Source organism: Salmo salar, chromosome ssa16, assembly GCF_905237065.1.
Source record: "Salmo salar chromosome ssa16, Ssal_v3.1, whole genome shotgun sequence".
NCBI classification, from domain to species: Eukaryota; Metazoa; Chordata; class Actinopteri; order Salmoniformes; family Salmonidae; genus Salmo; species Salmo salar.
This window is the reverse complement of record NC_059457.1, coordinates 28162570-28184522: the sequence shown is the minus strand read 5'-3', so window position 1 is coordinate 28184522 and position 21953 is coordinate 28162570. Positions and strand designations below refer to the sequence as shown.

The 21953-nt window shown below is 41.1% G+C and overlaps 1 protein-coding gene across 2 annotated transcripts in view; it reads right to left on the bottom strand.

Annotated features, from left to right (window-relative positions):
- Positions 1–21953, bottom strand: part of LOC106573506 (nuclear receptor ROR-alpha A) — a 270918-nt gene that overhangs the window by 174893 nt on the left and 74072 nt on the right. Inside the window, exon 2 of one of the 2 annotated variants that reach the window (XM_014148624.2) lies at positions 13093–13113. The exons of the other annotated variant lie outside the window; for it this stretch is intronic. Coding sequence (XP_014004099.1) covers positions 13093–13113 — 21 coding nt within the window. The remainder of the gene's footprint in view (positions 1–13092; positions 13114–21953) is intronic. 2 annotated transcript variants of the gene reach the window in all.

Here is a 21953-nt window from a genome sequence, read left to right as displayed (position 1 = left end):
ATTTGGATTTTACGAATTATCTTTGAAAGACATGGTCCTGAAAAAGGGACGTTTCTTTTTTACTGAGTTTAGTTCATGAACATGTCAACAGGCGGCAGGTAGCCTAGCTTTTAGAGCGTTGGGCCAGTTACCGAAAGGTCGCAAGTTTGAATCCCTGACCCAACAAGGTGAAAAGCTGTCGGTGCCCTTGAGCAAGGCACTTAACCCTAATTGCTTCAGTAAGTCGCTCTGAATAAGAGCATCTGCTAAATGACTAAAATGTAAAAAAAATAAACAGGTCTAGACAATAGAGACCCGTCCGCTTAGCTAGATGTGTCTGGGGGGTGGTTTTAGTTGATACAGTGGCTTGCAAAAGTATTCACCCCCCTTGGCATTTTTCCTATTTTTTTGCCTTACAACCTGGAATTAAAATAGATTTTTGGGGGGTTTGTATCATTTGATTTACACAACATGCCTACCACTTTGAAGATGCAAAATATTTTTTTATTGTGAAACAAACAAGAAATTCACCCCCCCAAAGTCAATACTTTGTAAAGCCCCCTTTTGCAGCAATTACAGCTGCAAGTCTCTTGGGGTATGTCTCTGTAAGCTTGGCACATCTAACCACTGTGATTTTTGCCCATTCTTCAAGGCAAAACTGCTCCAGCTCCTTCAAGTTGGATGGGTTCCGCTGGTGTAAAGCAATCTTTAAGTCATACTGCAAATTCTCAATTGGATTAAGGTCTGGGTTTGACTAGGCCATTCCAAGACATTTAAATGTTTCCCCTTAAACCACTCGAGTGTTGCTTTAGCAGTATGCTTAGGGTCATTGTCCTGCTGGAAGGTGAACCTCCATCCCAGTCTCAAATCTCTGGAAGACTGAAACAGGTTTCTCTCAAGAATGTCCCTGTATTTAGCGCCATCCATCATTCCTTCGATTCTGACCAGTTTCCCAGTCCCTGCCGATGTAAAACATCCCCACAGCATGATGCTGCCACCACCATGCTTCACTGTGGAGATGTGTTCCTGAGGTGATGAGAGGTGTTGGGTTTGCACCAGACATAGCGTTGTCCTTGACGGCCAAAAAGCTCAATTTTCGTCTCATCTGACCAGAGTACCTTCTTCCATATGTTTGGGGAGTCTCCCACATGACTTTTGGCGAACACCAAACATGTTTGCTTCTTTTTTTCTTTAAGCAATGGTTTTTTTCCTGGCCACTCTTTCGTAAAGCCCTTCTCTGTGGAGTGTACGGCTTAAAGTGGTCCTATCTCCACAGTGGAGCTTTGCAGCTCCTTCAGAGTTATCTTTGGTCTCTTTGTTGCCTCTCTGATTAATGCCCTCCTTGCCTGGTCCATGAGTTTTGGTGGGCGGCCCTTTCTTGGCAGTTTTGTTGTGGTGCCATATTCTTTCAATTTTTTTTATAATGGATGTAATGGTGCTCTGTGGGATGTTCAAAGTTTCTGATATTTATTTATAACCCAACCCTGATCTGTACTTCTCCACAACTTTGTCCCTGACCTGTTTGGAGAGCTCCTTGGTCTTCATGGTGGCGCTTGCTTGGTGGTGCCCCTTGCTTAGTGGTGTTGACTTCTGAAGGTAATTGGTTGCACCAGATCTTATTTACGGGTTTCATAGCAAAGGGGTTGAATACATATGCACGTACCACTATTCAGTTTTTTTTGTTTTTTGAATTTTTTTAAATAAGTTATTTTTTTCATTTCACTTCACCAATTTGGACTATTTTGTGTATGTCTATTACATGAAATCCAAATAAAAATCTATTTAAATTACAGGTTGTAATACAACAAAATAGGAAAAACGCCAAGGGGGATGAATACTGCAAGGCACTGTATATATACAATTTTGATGCTCTGAGTCAGTACTTTTATAACATTTACAAATATTGGAAATGGTACATAAGACTCAATTGGGAAATGTATTCAAAACATATTGTGGACATATTGTATTTTTTTGTTGTTCAGGGGGGAGGTTGTGGGGTAGTCTTTTTTCCTTTTCCTTACATACAATAAAAAAACATTTACTAAACTCTACTATGATCATTGCTATCTTCGTATGCATATCTTTGTTTTTTATTTTTGGTGGCAGCCCACAGGTACAACAACAATATATATGTAAAAATCTGAAAGGAAAAATATCTGTACCTGCAACCCCCCAGGTAAAAATGACTAAATATATCAAATTAAAAGTTACTCACAAAAATGTATTATTTTCATTGTAGTTTATTTATTTATTCCAAATAGTTGGTTATGGACTTTGGAAAGGCCATCTGGAGATCCAGGTCCTTCAATTCACTCTAACCTTTATAACTCTTCAGTCTTTTGCTTTATCAACCTAATGTTTGGCACCAATATTATTGGCAAGTTGTTGAATACATTTGTAGTCATTCCATATAGCGTTGTCAAGAATTGTCAGAGGAATATGTTGTAGAAGATTGCACTGTTGTAAAAAAACAACTAGTGGAATTGTGTTTGCTTCTCTTTCATTCAGATTCTGTAACACTCACTTAAGTCCTGAGTGTTTCTTCATTATCTCTAGTGTACACTTTCAATTGATATCATGTTTGTGAATATACATCTCATATTTACTGAGTAGTAGGTGGTTAAACCTGGGCATGTTCATATAATTGGAAATCCCTGAAATTAGCCACGAGTGTAAGGGGTTAATGCCTAAATAAAAATAAATTGTAGTTTATGATTTTTTTATAAATGTAGGCTAATCGTTAGATATTCATTTACTTATAGAATATTACAAAATTCCATAAACCATTATGAATTAACTCAAATTTAAAATTACAATAGATACATTTAAATCGTATCAAAGGTCCAATGCAGCCGTTTTTATCTCAAAATAAAATCCTTTCTGGGTAACAGCTAAGTACCTTACTGTGATTGTTTTCAATTAACATGGTCAAAAATAAACAAAAATAGCTTCTTAGCAACGAGCAATTTCTCAAGCAAGAATTTAGTATGGGAGTGGTCTGAGTGGGGAGGGGGAAACTGCAGTGGCCCTTTAACACAAAGCAAATAAACATGTCAGGCATTCCAAAGCTACATAAGTAACCTTACATTCAGTCTCAGTTCTTACCTTTCAAAACAGTGTTTTCCTTGAGAAAATCAAGTAATCATTGAAGATGTTGTCTTGGTGTATTTTCCAATCACTCATAATTTTGAGGAACATTTTCAATATGAGATTATTACCTGTACCCTAGAGCCACTAATATGGCTGACGTTTTCTGGTACGAGGAAACAACTCAAGTATCCTGAGCTTCAACTGAGTTTGTTCGATTCATTGTTTACCCAGTGCTACCATGAGAGTTAGACAAAATTCATATAAATAACAACGGAGTTCTGCCATGAAAGGCATGTGCCATTTTAATTTTATTTTATTGAACCTCTATTTAACTAGGCAAGTCACTTAAGAACAAATTCTTATTTTACAATGATGGCCTACCCCGGCCAAACCCTCCCCTAACCCGAACGACGCTGGGCCATTAGTACCAGTGGCAGCTGTTACTTTTTTATATTTCTATTTTTTTCCAACCTGGAGGATAATCAAAGCCTTCCACAAAAGGAGGGGGGACAGTGACAGAGAAATGAAATAAAAACGACATGAACAGTCATACTTTTCTAATGGAACTCTTCTAATCTTGAAAGGGAGACTTTCAATAGTGAATTAGTCTTTTTTTGTATTCCTTTAATGCTTCTCAGAGAAATATATGCAAATATCTCTGGCTAATGTTAACAGTAGTGACAAAGGAGCCAGTTCTACTCTGCTAGTCTGTGCTATCCAACCAGGGGTCCTGTATGTGGCAAGCATAATGTACTGCCTGCAGACTCTAAGGCTGCAGAGCAAGGCCCTCTGGAACCACTCATGAAGACATCTGGATGGCCTCAGCAAAGACACAACTCTATCTTTTCCTAGAAAACACTTTGGTTTAGGCTTAACTTACAGTTTTTCTTCACTAGGTTGTCATTTTAAACAGGGTAATCAATGCCTCACTATAAACTATATTGAAACGCTACACAGTATTTCTTGTTTTCATATTTCAAAACCTGACTTGAGTGTGTTGCTAATGAAATTGTCACTATATTTACACTATTTTAGTCATGGATTTAACTTAATTCAACATTTCAGGAGCTTGACAGATCACTGGCAGTTTGAGTTTTAGAATATATAATTTGTGGATGGAGATTTTGGAAAGGAGAGGAATCACTGTGATTTACAATGGATTTTACCTAATACCAATTTCAACATTGAGACATGTTGATAAATAAAAAAAAGATATCAAAAAGTTATCATGTTACAGTACCTCTTTACTATAATTTTCAAATAAAAAAATATATATATTAAAAGGAGAACTCAAATGTGTGTGTAGGAACTAAAAGTTGTGAGAAATTGTTCAGACAGAAACATATGATTCAATGCAGTAATACATATTGATGACAAATAGGCACATAACTTGCACCATATCATTTTGAAGTTTCTGAGCTCATAATCTATTGATACAAAAACCCAATAATGTAGGAATTAAACACACACCACAGGCAAGGAATGATGTTATTGTTCACTAAAGTAAAGCTATACTAGTATAAGTTATAGATAGCCATGTAAAATAACACTATCGGTACATCATCATTATTGAACAATCAATATCAAATTCTGTGCTAATGCAAGGAGAGACTTGCATTATTACAGTATATCTGTTTCACATCCGTAATGAGACATGATTAAAACACATTGAAATAGGCATTGCAGAGCCATACGTTTTTTTGGGGGTCTAGCTGGCTGGGTGTAAACGTGGCTAACTAGTAGAGGCTGAGTTAATCCTTTTATCTAGATCCCTGCTGCAGGGGATCCCAAACGCTCCCTGATTAAAAAGGGAAATGTGGGCAACCAACAGTTTAAGAATGATGGTCTCTAAACAGATAAAGGCGGAACGTCTTGTTGCTATGGCAGTGCATATGGAATGACTTGCCAGTGCCACACTGTTCTCCCAGTCTAATATATTCACATTATTTCTGAAATATTTCATAAGTACTGTAGCATAGCAAACGCTAAATATAAAATCCCAGGGAGATGTTCTTCCCTTTTTGCAGCTAGAGTCATGGAATGGCACACAGTGCTCATGTTGTGCAACATCTTCTGTGGAAAAATGCTGGTGTTTGTTCACAAGCTACACTGCTTTTCATTTCTTCATCCTCCTTCTCCTCCTCAACAAGGGAAAGCCCTCCACACTGCCAAATAGAACCAGCGAACAAAAGAGGCGATTTGATCTGTTCATGTGGGAAATCAGATCGCCGTCTGCGTCTGAGATGTATCCAATGCGCTCCAGGATACTGTTATGCAACGGCCACAAATGAAAATTACAGTATAATATCATATAGAAATGCAGAGAGGACGGCTTACGTATATAAGGAATAGAAACATGTCAATTGTTCCTGCGATAAATCAGAACTATCCAACAGTGAGAGTGGGCATAGCATATACTGTAGCAACCAAGTAAAAGAAATGCAAAAATGTACTACTATTCAGGATGTGTGTATTAGCGTAACTGTCTCCTGCAAAGCACACACAGTGAGGTACAGCAGAGGAGACATTCCCCCCTCTCTCTATCTGGTGTGATGGGGCAGGACAACTGCATGGCCATTTCTCCTGTCAATACTCTCCCTACATCCATTTTCACCTGGCTGACACCTTTTACTGGTCAAGGGATGAATAAATCACACTTAGTGTTCTCCCCTGGTACTTTGACAACAAAAAAAAGAATCTCAACATGAAGAAGGACTGCAGTGTTTCCCTGTCATCACTGCCCCTGAGGTACGGTGAAAAATTACCGCCCATAAAATAACATTTTTCAAAGAGCCTTATTGCCCTTTTAATCTATCTGCCACAATGGACGGCTTCAGGGATGTATTTCACTTCATCTGAAGACAAACAATCTTTCAAAGGGCTTAATAACAGTTACACAAATTAGCTTCATTAATTAGCTGCTAATGGAATAATAGCTCTGCCACCTTGTGCATCTCAACAACAGGAAAGGTGTGGGGCTGGAACAAAATATACACTTGTCTCTGAGCTTCATTAGTGCACTAACAGAATGCTAAAGAATGCACACATCTAGAATTGAAATATGCTGATTGCATTTTCTCGGTTTTTAGTTATCCATTTAAAAAATAAAATGTTTTTGCACGTGCAGCGACACAAATAGTATTCTACAAACAAGCAAGGCCATCACAAAGTGATGTAAATTACGTGGTATACTAACAATATTCATTTCCTAATACAATAGTGGACTGACACTTCAAACAAATGAGATGACTAAATCTTAGATGTATAAAATGTATTCATAAAATGAACAATCCTCACACTAACAGCCCCCCCAAAAATAATAATAATTATTATTATTATATACATATATATATTATCAAAGAAACTTCACTGATAAAACTGATAAATAGAGATGGATTCTGTAGAGAAAATAGTAGTTAATGAATGATGAATTAGAGACTAGGCGAAGCATCATAAATTCTGACAACACAGTGTTGTCTAGCCGATGATAAACAGCACTCCTGGATCCGATCTGCCTGTGCCTGCATGTATCTTTGAGAAGCTCCCTGCCACTTTATCTTTTCCATCCTGCTAGATTACACCTCCAGGGTTCAGGTGTGAATCCATCATTGCTATTATTACCTGAAGTCACAAGATGCATCTATCACGGCTAAGGTTACCATAACCTCAATATTAGCAGAGAAAAGCCCCTCTAATAAACAGCAGAAAGGATGGCCCGGGTGGTGGGATTTCATCTTCCTTTCACTTTTAATAAGGTACTCAGAGGAATAAAGATTACAGGCCATATTTAGAATGCAGAACAAATCAGCCTTTTCTTCCCCATCCCTCCTCATTGTGGTTAGTCATTAGGATCTTAGGTTGGGGGTTCTGGTGGAGAGAGGCGTTCCCTGGTTCAACAGCTAACCAGCCTCGCTGCCTGCCTGCCTGCCTGCCTGCCGGGCTCTGTTCTGTTCCTGCTACAATATTGTATCGCCTGCAGCGTCTCTTAATAAGGCTGGATGTATGGAAACGCAGTGGTGTGGCTCATCATGCCCAGCTGGACCAGTGGCAATCACAGTGCTGTAAACTGTGAGGGCCTGACTGGTTCAAGGCCTGAGGACAGTGGTGTTTTAATGATCATCCGCCACTTTAATAATCCATTACACAATAAAGTTGGTAAAAACCAAATGCAGAGACATGGGGGCATTAGGCTAAAATGGCTAAGCTTTCTTTGAGGATTAAGAGAATTTGGTCAAATAGGAATCTCAGAGTGCATCAGTGCAGGAGTTGACACAAGGACATGTTTACACACAGCACCCCGTGACATGAATCATTCATTATCATTCAAATTAATATCAACAGCCAAATAAATTACCATCACTGCAGCCGGTCTCCATAATATACCTCCAATTACACTATGATCAGAGCATCAACTCTGATAATAGATTCAAAGTAATTAAGTTTGAATATATTCAAAGGACTTTTCACTTTGAAAACCAGTCTTGTTATTCCCCTGAACACCCAACAACAACACTCATTACAGTGGCTTGAAAACCAGAAGTGGAGAGACCATATAAATATTTATTCAGGAATGATTTGATGCACTAAATAAATAATCCCTTGTTAAATAAATGACACCCTAAATAAAACTTTAAAAACAGGATCTGGGGAAATTAAGATGAGATGAATCAGACAGGGAAGGATTCCGGCGAGAGGAGAAAATATCAGCTATATCTCCACCCCATTTGAATTTCTAATGGCAGACATGCAAACGCGACGTGCTAATTAAAGCACAGCGACCAATTAGATGAGCTTTAGCTGCACCTTTAGGGGGAGGTACCGTGGCAGAGCCTCAGAGGGGGATATGGATATCTGTTCAGAAGGTGGAGCAGAAGAGAGAAGCTACCAAAAACAATCCTCAGATGCCGCTACTTCTGCCTAACGGGTAAAAGGTTAGCAGTTAACGGTTCAATGTTGGATAAACATGACCCCTTTCCACAGTGCCATCCATGTGCTAGTGTCTCACTGAGGATGTGGGGCAGCAGAGGACATCCAATACATATTCAGCAGTAATTCTAATCCACTAGCATTATAGTATCTCCTATAGACAGCCAGGCTGTTGCTTCAGCGTGGAACTATTAGTCTATATCAAACTAAAGATTGGGACATGCATTACAAATAAAATATACATAGCAAAAGTCTGGGCGATGTTCTCATAAAAAAGAAATAAAGATGTTCCTATATAATACCTGTCTGCTGTGTGTCCTAAACCTGTCCTCTACTGACAGCACAGGACATAAGGGTGGTCCTATAGGTTCACCCCACACAGCACAGGAAAGAGGTAATCCTAGGTCTGGCCTGGGCCCATTCTCCTTCCTGTCGGTCTGCCTCTCTCTGCTCTCTGGAGAGCCTTTATGCTGCCTGAGCCTGCCTTATCACACACTGTGAGACAGGAACAAGGCTTTTGTGATGGCCATGATTAGTCTTTTGTGTTCCCAGGTAGAAATAAGATGAACTTCTACAGGCAGTCATTGTGTTCCTATCTTCAGAACACTCAAAGAAAGATGTTGCGTTTTGAGGGGGTGAAATGAAGCCTGCAGGGCCTTGGCAGGCCTTGCTCTGTGGGGAAATACATGGTGAAAACACAATGGGAACAATCTTGTCCTTCAGTTTTCTTTGTACTCCATTGAACCTTAGTCAGTCCTGCCTATTTAGACTTTTTGAACAGAGCAGTATTTTCTTGCTATACGGTCTCTGCTTTTCTCTTTTTCGGTGGGTTTCTGAGAAAGACCCAAAGGCTGATGAGAGAGACGACAGCAGCCACTTTGCCAGAGTCTGCCAGACCCTCCGGGTGTATCAGCCCCATCCCTCAAAGTGTTCCATATGCAAATAAAGTTTGGGATGACAGCTTTCAGATGTGATAATTATGTATTTATTTGTAAGCTGTCACTTCTCTTAATGCTCAGGGACATCAAAATAAGTTCAAATAGAAGCATCAGAGAGGATCACATTTGCTAGAGTACCACAGATTCAAAGAACACGCGAAACCCATGACACTGAAGGTCTGTCAATAACCAGTCATTTAGACAGCAATGTGCTGCTGAGACCCTCACTGCATACAGCCTGGTTTGAAATTTGCCGCTAAATATATTCAGATTTTCCCAATTTCCTGAGTTATTCCAACATTTACAGTTGTATGAGCGGGTGACATATTAACAAAGACAGAGAACCCATTTCCATCCCCATCTCTCCCTCCCAAATGGACTGTCTAGTACAGTATTATTCTTATTCTGTTTGATTAACAAATACAGGAATATCTGTTTACATGTTCACATTGTGGGAAGGGCATTGTGCTTTAGTAGTTGAAGCACACCTCCCTGACATCTTTGTAGAACTATCCTGTCTTTTTAGAACTATCCTGTCTTTTTAGAAAAATGTCCTGTCTTTTTAGAACTATCCTGTCCCTTACAGTGAGGGAAAAAAGTATTTGATCCCCTGCTGATTTTGTACATTTGCCCACTGAAAAATAAATGATCAGTCTATAATTTTAATGATAGGTTTATTTGAACAGTGAGAGACAGAATAACAACAAAAAAATCCAGAAAAACACATGTCAAAAATGTTATAAATTGATTTGCATTTTAATGAGGGAAATAAGTATTTGACCCCTCTGCAAAATATGACTTAGTACTTGGTGGCAAAACCCTTGTTGGCAATCACAGAGGTCAGACGTTTCTTGTAGTTGGCCACCAGGTTTGCACACATCTCAGGAGGGATTTTGTCCCACTCCTCTTTGCAGATCTTCTCCAAGTCATTAAGGTTTCGAGGCTGACGTTTGGCAACTCGAACCTTCAGCTCCCTCCACAGATTTTCTATGGGATTAAGGTCTGGAGACTGGCTAGGCCACTCCAGGATCTTAATGTGCTTCTTCTTGAACCATTCCTTTGTTGCCTTGGTCGTGTGTTTTGGGTCATTGTCATGCTTGAATACCCATCCACGACCCATTTTCAATGCCCTGGCTGAGGGAAGGAGGTTCTCACCCAAGATTTGACGGTACATGGCCCCGTCCATCGTCCCTTTGATGCGGTGAAGTTGTCCTGTCCCCTTAGCAGAAAAACACCCCCAAAGCATAATGTTTCCACCTCCATGTTTGATGGTGGGGATGGTGTTCTTGGGGTCATAGGCAGCATTCCTCCTCCTCCAAACACAACGAGTTGAGTTGATGCCAAAGAGCTCCATTTTGGTCTCATCTGACCACAACACTTTCACCCAGTTGTCCTCTGAATCATTCAGATGTTCATTGGCAAACTTCAGATGGGCATATATATGTGCTTTCTTGAGCAGGGGGACCTTGCGGGCACTGCAGGATTTCAGTCCTTCACGGCGTAGTGTGTTACCAATTGTTTTCTTGGTGACTATGGTCCCAGCTGCCTTGAGATCATTGACAAGATCCTCCCGTGTAGTTCTGGGCTGATTCCTCACCGTTCTCATGATCATTGCAACTCCACGAGGTGAGATATTGTATGGAGCCCCAGGCCGAGGGAGATTGACAGTTCTTTTGTGTTTCTTCCATTTGCGAATAATCGCACCAACTGTTGTCACCTTCTCACCAAGCTGCTTGGCGATGGTCTTGTAGCCCATTCCAGCCTTGTGTAGGTCTACAATCTTGTCCCTGACATCCTTGGAGAGCTCTTTGGTCTTGGCCATGGTGGAGAGTTTGGAATCTGATTGATTGATTGCTTCTGTGGACAGTTCTTTTATACAGGTAACAAACTGAGATTAGGAGCACTCCCTTTAAGAGTGTGCTCCTAATCTCAGCTCGTTACCTGTATAAAAGACACCTGGGAGCCAGAAATCTTTCTGATTGAGAGGGGGTCAAATACTTATTTCCCTCATTAAAATGCAAATGAATTTATAACATTTTTGACATGCGTTTTTCAGGATTTTTTCTCACTGTTCAAATAAACCTACCATTAAAATTATAGACTGACCATTTCTTTGTCAGTGGGCAAATGTACAAAATCAGCAGGGGATCAAATACTTTTTTCCCTCACTGTATATGGCTGCTAATCAGTCTCACTATAGAAGAATATCATTGAACGAACAAGAGGACAAATTATTACTGACAGTACACAAAAGGTGGGAGAAGAGCAACTACTTGAGACCTGACATCCCACTGGGCACACACTGGTTGAATCAACATTGCTTTCATGAAATTCCAATGAATTTCCACCTTCCACCTTCCACCAGTGTGGAATAGACGTTGAATTGATGTCTGTGCCTAGTGGGATGTGAATTTAAAAGGACAACAAAACACCTTGTAGTGATGAGAGGAGAGCTATTGTTCCATGTCGAGTGGCACTCCTCTCCACAGAAATAAGTGGGAAGTAGAGAGCGAGCATCAGAAAGAGAGAGAAGCACAATCACCAGATGGTGCCGCAAAGTATTGGCAAAGTATTATGGGTTGCACCTCCATCACTCCATCAGTTGCGTCATGGCCATTGTTATCAACGTGTCACAGACGCCACAGTGCTCACGTCTGAGTCACTGGGACCACATTAACTCAAAAGAAAGTTATTTACCCAGTCAGATATAGCGTAGTGGAAAGAAGGATTTAGGCAATAAATTGTTTGCTATCCCTTTTCCTTGATATGTTCACAGCTGTGGCTGCAGGGGAGGCCAGGGCACTGTGCCTACTGCCTACCTGAGGCCGTGTCTGTGGCTCAGTTGGTAGAGCATGGTGTTTGCAACGCCAGCATGGTGTGTGCAACGCCAGGGTTGTGGGTTCGATTCCCACGGGGGACCAGTACAAAAAAAATGCATGAAATGTATGCATTCACTACTGTAAGTCGCTCTGGATAAGAGCGTCTGCTAAATGACTCAAATGTAAAAAAATGTAAAATGTGTCTAGACTAGAAAGTTCATGCAGCTTTAGTATTCTGATCACAGAGTTCTGATCATAGAGTTCTGATCATAGAGTTCTGATCATGGAATTCCGAACGCATTATGCATCTACATTTAAATGTGTCTACCGTGTCCTCACTGTGTCTGGATTCCCTTTCCCCAATGCCAGTATGCATTCTACAAACGGCAAAGTATTACAATAACGCAACAACTGATGGCAGTAGCTAACTAGCCAGATAACCTCTGTAGCTAGTCAGCAAGCTAGCAAGCAATGCTAAAGGGATTGCAAACGTGTTAGCATAACTTTAACCAAAAATGTGTTTCTTTTTTTATTAGCTAGGAGGCCAGCAAACACATTCCTCACACGCTAGGAACACATTTCCCACAACGTTATAATGAAAAGGTGACTCTTGGTCCCAAAACAGGTTTTCTGGAGACTTGTGGGTGGAGTGCTGATGACGTTGCCCTCTGTATGCGCTTCGGTAGCCTGGTTGCTTCCAGACTGAGGAGAAATCCGCACATAATGCATCCCTGACCACCTCCTGAAGTGGTCAGCCAGATCTGAACTCAATCTGACCACAATGCGACTTTTGTGCGTCTAGACCGGTCTTTTCAATGCGATCTTCGTATTCTGATAGCAGGAGTCGTATGTAAGTGTCAAGTGTAGACACAACCTGAGACTGCCTGCCTGCCATGGCATCTCATCGCAGGCTCCCTCTCTGATGGAACTAAATGGCTGTGCCTGGAGAATGCTATCTCCTGCCTGCTCAATTCTCAAACATTGGCCTGTCCTCTTCCAGGAGAGTTCTCTGTCACTGTATAACTGCACATTAAGGGATAATAAAACTATGAAATCTACCCATCCATCTTGATTTGCCTGTGTTAGCGGGTGGCCAGTATTAGAACAAAATACCTGCCACTCAGTGGAAGAACACTGGAACTGTAGCTCTGCTCTGTGTGACTGCCTGGCAACAGCAGCAAGGGAACAGACTGCCTAACCAAATACCAAATGGAGGAATATGAAGTCTTTTTCCTAATTTTCTTTTACATAAATATGGTAATTTGGTGATTTTGTTAGAGACTAATACAGTTATTTTTTGATACAGACTGACACACAGTTAGAATATGTAGTACACTTACCTTGCTTGTTTGTGAGTCCACCTACACAGAAGTACATATTTGGTGTTAATGTTATGAGTGTACATAATGTTACGAATGTACATTTAGAAAGTGAGTAGTTCTGATCTCTTTTTCAGTAACTAAATGAGTGCTGACTTATGAGACGGGTAATACGACACTTACCTTTAGTACATACGAGGTTCAGAAAGCAGGGAGGCACAGCACACAACATCACAGAGATAAAAAAAGAGAGAAATGAAAACACGTTAATAATTTGGACAATGCAAGCAAACTATTCTTTTACATTGTCTTCCTAACAATCTATTTCTGTGACTGACTGAACATATGATAAAAAGACACAATAGACTTGGCTCTAGTAGTGGGTCTGTTTGGGACGAAGGGACAACCGTTGCCGTGAAAAAAGCACAACACTTAAAAAGAACAGCATCATTTGTTTTGCAGATACTTAACAGAATAGGCCTATATGCTTCACTAAAACTCAGTCAAGCAGTCTTCCTCTGACTCAGACACACACACACTAAAGGGGTAGCTCTCACAGTAATACCAAGATCCTATTTTACAGTGACAGTTGTGCTGCCTCAAAGCACCCTCACTCTACCTCCAGCACAGCAGATAGCATCTGATGAGTAGTGCGATTTAATTGAAGTGTAGATTACTATCGCTTGTGAGCTTGCAGGATCAAAATAATTTTAAAAAGCATGGAGGGAGAAGATAGGAATGTTAGTGGTCCACTGTGGTACAGTAGCAGTCCAGACTGAAAAACAATATCTAAAAGCCTCTCTGGAAGACACCCTGGTGCTTAGAAAGAGAATGGCCCCCACCGCAGCCCAGCTGTGGGTGAGTCATGTGTGACAGACAGGTCCAGACATGTCCCTCTCTCTCAGAGACACTGAGGGCTGAGTGTTGAGAGACATAAAGTGTTAGAGGACATAGACGTCACTGAGAGCTGACTGGCAGCTGTGACAGGATTGAGATGAGCCTAAGGGCTGGATGAGCCTAAGCACTTACAGTTCAAGGACATGGACACACGTTGGGACGTAGAGTCTGACTAAATCTATTGACACAAACTAACAAATTCCTGCTCTGGTCCTGTGGATCAGAACTCAGCTTGTCGTGATGGGACATGTCTACAGTAGTATACACTAGAAATCTGCAATTATGCAGAGATAGTCCTACAACTCTGAACGTAATTAGTCTATTCCTGCAGCATGAACACTGACCTAGTGTAACAAACCCTTGGTGAAGAAATAATGCTAAAGCCAATCACCGGAAACAGAGAGGGAATCGATGAGAGAATGAGAGCGATAGAGAAAGATAGATAGAGCACAATGATCAGGTTGACAGAGCACCAAAAATGAGAAAATGATCAGGTTGACATGTCTGTCAGTGCTCTCAGGAAGGAAGGACTCGTTACTGCACCTCGTGGGCACCCAGTCCAGTCAGCCTTCGAAAAGAGCATCGCTAATCCATTTGTTAATCAAGTGTGTTTCTGAGCATTTTATTTTATAGGCATGCTTGTAGCACATCCTACATTTGTGTACACCAGCTCATAATGCAATGTCACATCATGGAATGAATAAGCCTACTGAATTAATGTCATAGAAAACATTCATGTAATTGCAAAAATATCTTGCAGCTATGTTCTTCTTGATTCCGTGGTCTAAAATATGAACAGTGCATTCAGTCCCTTACAATACAAACCACAAGATGATTAAAGCACTCCATGGACTAAAATAATACACAGGAGGAGATTCAAATAAGAAACCCTTTCAGGTTTTGAAGGAGGGAGCTTATATGTGAGAGGGGCTGGGCTGGGTGGGGGCCGCCTTTTCATGGTTGTCTTCCTCGTTTTCCTGCCCGCCCCTGACAAGTGTGTTCTCTCACTCTTCTCCCCAGCAAACAGGAAACAGACAGACACACGTGAGAATAGGACACCACCTCTTCTCTCCCTTCTCCTCCCAGCCCTGTGGGCCGCTGCTAGGCAGTGCCATGGAGGCCTAGCGCAGTCCGGCTCCCCCACTGCGCCTACAACTCTCCTTTTCAGTTCAATTAATGAGTCATAAATAACCCAATGAAGGTGTCAACAGAGTGCAATTTATCATGGCTTTCACCACTGCACTTCATGTGAGGAGAATGCTCATCCTGCAGCCAAACGCTCGCCCAAATAGAGACAACATTGTAATAAAAATATTTATAAAGTAAAGTCGAACACTCCAACCTCGAATTTATCTTGAGCAGGGTGATCTTCACAGGTGCGTCGATTTGACAAGTATGTTGGGAATCGTGGGCCTGCTCCATTTGTTAGGGTATCACGGACAGACTGGCAATACATTTGGTTAAGAGCGAAAGACAACATACTCACTAGGCTTCTGTGGGGCTGCCAAGACACTTCTTTCTGTTAAAGACACTTCTTTCTGTCTGGGACTACTCTGAGCCTGCATTGCAGATCACCAAGGCAGCCATGGTCTCTCCAAAAAAGTGGAATGCAAGTAATGGTGGATTTCTGTTCAGTCCTATGGAGTTGGTCTAAGCAGCAGGAACAATTGCTTTATCAGTGTGTCCCACAAATGTCACTTTGAATCAACTACATGGTGGAAACATATACAGTTCTGAATAATATACAGTAGCCTGTGAATTGAATGGCTGCTAGAAGCAAGCTGAAACCAGAGGTAGTATGGTGTAGTGCTTCAGAGAAAATAGGAAAACTCGTTGAATAATATATGACAGCTTGGGTTTTTGAATCCAACATTAAAAGTGATGACGTGAGTACAAACTCTGCTTCATCTTAGACCCCCAAATCAAAACCTAAGGCTTACAAGCAATGTTAAACAGCCTATCTTCACAGTGAGATCATTTCCTGGGAAAAGTAAGCAGTGGCTTCTGAATACATGTGAATACAAGAATTTTCAGCCTTGAAGCTAAGCCGGAACTTGAGTGCATACGAATCCTGCTAAACCAATTTATGGTTCCTGTTAACCCACTCATCTTCGGAGAGGATTGTTTTTCTAAATAATACAAGCAAACAGCCCACACAGACGCTTTGACAAAGACTAAGAGATTGGCACTTGAATCTGGGGGCTTTTTCTTACACATCACAAACACACTCTTCAACTCACACATCTTGCGTAGCATCACCAATACGGGAAACCTTTGTCTCAGTATCAAGTGAATCCCCCAATCTGAACGCCTCTGTGCACTGAACACTTTGATGGTTTGTAATACATGATTAAGTTCAGCAGAATATAGAGTGGTTAGTGTATTCAGAATTTAAAGCACAATAACAGAGAACTAGGCTATATCAAAGCAATTACAATATTAACAGACTATCACCAAAGGGACATTAAGCACTACTATGTTACTGAAAAACACAACATTTCCACTATTTCACAAGGCACCCCGCAATGATATAAATTTCAACAAACCATAATCAGTCTGGGTTACAGACATGGCTAGAGAGCCGAGATAAATGACATTTTCCAAAATCACGCTGACATTTTCCCTTATCGAGCGCCAGGCACTGGCATGGCAAGAGCAGGCTTGTCAGTCAGTGGCAGACAGGCCTCACACCTTATCACAAGGGCACTCAGCATCTCTGGAGCTAGAGCTTGGGCTTGTGGCTGGTGCTGGAGGAAAAGGGGAAGAGGATGGGGCTGATGCTAGAGCCCCCATCGCTACTCTCTCATCTCCTCCTACAAGACTGCTCCTCCAGCCAGCCAGTCTCCCTCAGAAGCTAAATGTAATACTTAAGGTTGATAATGACGCTCTTCATTAAATAGTGATTCCAAATAAGGATGTGGGGTACATAAATAAGGAAATAGAAGAGAGGTTAAAATTCAGACATTTTGAGTGGGTTTTGGGTGAGGGATAGGGAGCGAGAGCAAATTTCTGGACCATGGGATCAAGACAACTGGTCACGCAGACAGAGAGAGGGGCTGTTTACACGCTACTACATTACGTGTCAGAAGTATAGACCAGTGTTTCCCAACCAGCTGACAAGTTGAATCAGGTATGCTTGTCCAGGGTTACAATACAAATGTGTACTGTTTGGATAATCGAGGACCAGGGTTGGGAAACACTGGTATAGACTGATGATGATGTTGAGGAGCTGAGTACAGAGCTTCAATACAAGGAGCAGTAGGGATGGGGGCAGAAGTTATTGTGGCCATTCTCACTTCAACTCTAAAGAAAGTTATTTGGTACACTGAAAATACAGTACCAGTCAAAAGTTTGGACACACCTACTCATTCAAGGGTTTTTCTTGATTTGTCCTATTTTCTACTTTGTAGAAAAATAGTGAAGATATCAAAACTAGTAAATAATACATCATGTAGTAACCAAAAAAGTGTTAAACAAATCAAAATATATTCTATGTCTTATATTCTTCAAAGTAATCACCCTTTGCCTCGATGATAGCTTTGCACACTCTTGCCATTCTCTCAACCAGCTTCATGAGGAATGCCAACAGTCTTGAAGGAGTTCCCGCATATGCTGAGCACTTGTTGGCTGTTTTTCCTTCACTCTGCGGTCCAACTCATCCCAAACCATCTCAATTGGGTTGAGGTCAGGTGAGTGTGGAGGCCAGGTCATCTGATGCAGCACTCCATCACTCTCCTTCTTGGTCAAATAGCCCTTACACAGCCTGGAGGTGTGTTGGGTCATTGTTCTGTTGAAAAACAAATGATAGTCCCACTAAGTGCAAACCAGATGGGATACCATATCGCTGCAGAATGCTGTGGTAGCCATGCTGGTTAAGTGTGCCTTGAATTCTAAATAAATATTTGACAGTGTCACAATCAAAGCACCCCCACACCATCACACCTCCTCCTCCAAGCTTCATGTTGGGAACCACAAATGTGGAGATCATCCGTTCACCTACTCTGCATCTCACAAAGACACAGCTGTTGGAACCAAAAATCTCAAATTTGGACTCATCAGAACAAAGGACAGATTTCCACTGGTCTGATGTCCTTTGCTCATGTTTCTTGTCCCAAGCAAGTATGTTCTTATTATTGGTGTCCTTTAGTAGTGGTTTCATTGCAGCAATTTGACTAGGCCTGATTCATGTTGTCTCCTCTGAACAGTTGATTTTGAGATGTGTCTGTTAAATAAACTCTGTGAAGCATTTATTTGGGCTGCAATCTGAGGTGCAGTTAACTCTAATGAACTTATCCTCTGCAGCAGAGGTAACTCTGGGTCTTCCTTTCCTGTGGCGGTCCTCATGAGAGCCAGTTCCATCATAGCGCTTGATGGTTGTTTTTTTTCTGCACTTGAGCAAACTTTCAAAGTTCCTGAAATGTTCCGGATTGACTGACCTTCATGTCTTAAAGTAATGATGGACTGTCGTTTCTCTTTGCTTATTTGAGCTGTTATTTCCATAATATGGACTTGGTCTTTTACCAAATAGGGCTATCTTCTGTATATCACACATACCTTGTCACAACACAACTGATTGGCTAAAAACGCATTAAGAAGGAAATAAATTCTACAAATTAATTTTAAACAAGGCCCACCTGTTAATTGAAATGCATTCCAGGTGACTATCTCATGAAGCTGGTTGAGAGAATGACAAGTGTGCAAAGCTGTCATCAAGGCAAAGGATGGCTACTTTAAAGAATCTGAAATATAAAATATATTTTGATTTGTTTAACACTTTTGGTTACTATATGATTCCATATGTGCTTTTTCATAATTGTTATGTTTTCACTATTATTTTACAATGTAGAAAATAGTAAAAATAAAGAAAAACCGTGGAATGAGTGGGTGTGTCCAAACTTTTGACTGGTACTGTATTTGTCAGTCAACATTCTAATTTCATCAAATAGATGTGTTCCTGTATATCCAGATAGTGGTGATAAACATGACAACAAACTAAGAACTCTGTTCGAGCAGCTGGCTCAGTTTCGCTATATCCGCGTTCAACACCGTAGTGCCCTCCAAGCTCACCAAGTTATTAACCTGTTAGGGCTAGGGGGCAGCATTTGCACGTCTGGATAAAAAAAATGTACCCGATTTAATCTGGTTACTAATCCTACCCAGTAACTAGAATATGCATATACTTATTATATATGGATAGAAAACACTCTAAAGTTTCTAAAACTGTTTGAATGGTGTCTGTGAGTATAACAGAACTCATTTGGCAGGCAAAACCCTGAGACATTTTCTGACAGGAAGTGGATACCTGATGTGTTGTATTGACTTTAAACCTATCCCATTGAAAAACACAGGGGCTGAGGAATATTTTGGCACTTCCTATTGCTTCCACTAGATGTCACCAGCCTTTACAAAGTGTTTTGAGTCTTCTGGAGGGAGATCTGACCGAACAAGAGCCATGGAACGATGATGTCCCATTAGACACCTGGCGCGCGAGTTCATGTTGGGTACCCTCGTTCCAATACGTTATAAAAGAGTATGCATTCGTCCACCTTGAATATTATTCATGTTCTGGTTAAAAAGGCCCTAATGATTTATGCTATACAACGTTTGACATGTTTGAACGAACGGAAATATATTTTTTCCCCTCGTTCATGACGAGAAGTCCGGCTGGCTTAGATCATGTGCTAACAAGACGGAGATTTTTGGACATAAATGATGAGCTTTTTTGAACAAAACTACATTCGTTATGGACCTGTGATACCTGGAAGTGACATCTGATGAAGAGAATCAAAGGTAATGGATTATTTACATAGTATTTTCGATTTTAGATCTCCCCAACATGACGTCTAGTCTGTATCGCAACGCGTATTTTTCTGGGCGCAGTGCTCAGATTATTGCAAAGTGTGATTTCCCAGTAAGGTTATTTTTAAATCTGGCAAGTTGATTGCGTTCAAGAGATGTAAATCTATAATTCTTTAAATGACAATATAATATTTTACCAATGTTTTCTAATTTTAATTATTTAATTTGTGACGCTGACTTGACTGCCGGTTATTGGAGGGAAACGATTTCCTCAACATCAATGCCATAGTAAAACGCTGTTTTTGGATATAAATATGAACTTGATAGAACTAAAAATGCATGCATTGTCTAACATAATGTCCTAGGAGTGTCATCTGATGGAGATTGTAAAAGGTTAGTGCATCATTTTAGCTGGTTTTATGGTTTTGGTGACCCTGTCTTTGACTTGACAAAACATTACACACAACTCTTGTAAATGTACTGTCCTAACATACTCTAAATTTATGCTTTCGCTGTAAAACCTTTTTGAAATCGTAAAACGTGGTTAGATTAAGGAGATGTTTATCTTTCAAATGGTGTAAAATAGTTGTATTTTTGAAAAATTTGAATTTTGACATTTATTTGGATTCAAATTTGCCGCTCTTGAAATGCACCTGCTGTTGATGGAGTGCACCACGGGTGGCACGCTAGCGTCCCACCTAGCCCATAGAGGTTAAGGACCCTGGGACTACTGAACACCTCCCTCTGCAACTGGATCCTGGACTTCATGACAGGACACTCCCAGGTGGTAAGGGTAGGCAACAACACAGGGGGCCCCTCGGGGGTGTGTATTTAGTCCCCTCCTGTACTCCCTGTTCACCCACGACTGTGTGGCCGCTTATGACTCCATCACCATCATTAAGTTTTCAGACGACGGTAGTAGGCTTGAACACCAGCGACGATGAGACGGCCTATACGGAGGAGGTCAGAGACCTGGCAGTGTGGTGCCAGCACAACAACCTCTCCCTCAACGTCAGCTAGACAAAGGAGCTGATTCTGGACTTCAGGAAACAGAGGGCCGAGAGCGTCACGTTCCTCGGTGTCCACATCACTAAGGATCTATAATGGTCCACACACACCAACATAGCCATGAAGAGGGCACGACAATGTCTCTCCCCTCTCAAGAGGCTGAAAAGAGTTGGCATGGGCCCTCAGATCCTCAAAAAGTTCTACAGCTGCACCATTGAGAGCATCTAGACTGGCTGCATCACCAGTTGGTATGGCAACTGCTTGGCATCCGACCGCAAAGTACTACAAAGTGTGGTGCATACGGCCCAGTATATCACTGGGGCCGAGCTCCCTGTCATCCAGGATCTCTATACCAGGTGGTGTCAGAGGAAGGATCTAAAATGATCAAAGACTTCAGCCACCCAAGTCATAGACTGTTCTCTCTGCTACCGCACGGCAAGCAGTACAGATGCACCAAGTCTGGAACCAACAGGACCCCGAACAGCTTCTACCCCCAAGCCGTAAGACTGATAAATAGTTTGTTACATTTACATTTACTTTTGATACTTTAGAATATGTAAAACCAAATACTTTTAGACTTTTGCTCAAGTAGTATTTTACTGGGTGACTTTCACTTTTACTTGAGTCATTTTCTATTATGGTATCTTTACTTTTACTCAAGTATGACAATTGGGTACTTTTTCCACCACTGCCACGAACAAGTAGCAGCGTGGGGTGATGTTTTCCGGGAGAAAAAGAAACAGGGATTGTGTGTGGGGCTCTTGGCGGACGCATTGTGGGGGTGAGACAATGTGTGGGTGAGTACAGAAGCATTGGCAGCTCATGTTTGAGTCAGAGGACCACATCCTCCTAAGCCTCTCTGAGTCACAGCAGAGCCCATAGAGTAGAGCTTCAGACATGGCTTTCTACTGAAAGGCATCCTTTCCCACATCAAAAGCATCAGTTCAGAAACGTTGGGTTAAAACATGCATGAAATGAACGATTAATCGAATAATTGGGTGTTTATACTAGCAGTACGTATGATTAACATTTGGTGTGATGAAGAACATCAGTTACGATGAACAATCAACTTCATTATAAGAGACTCACACTTTTAAGATACTTTTTCATACTAGCGATAGCAACACTGTCTCACACTTGTAGCTATGCTGGGAGGTGATGGATGACTTAACAAGATA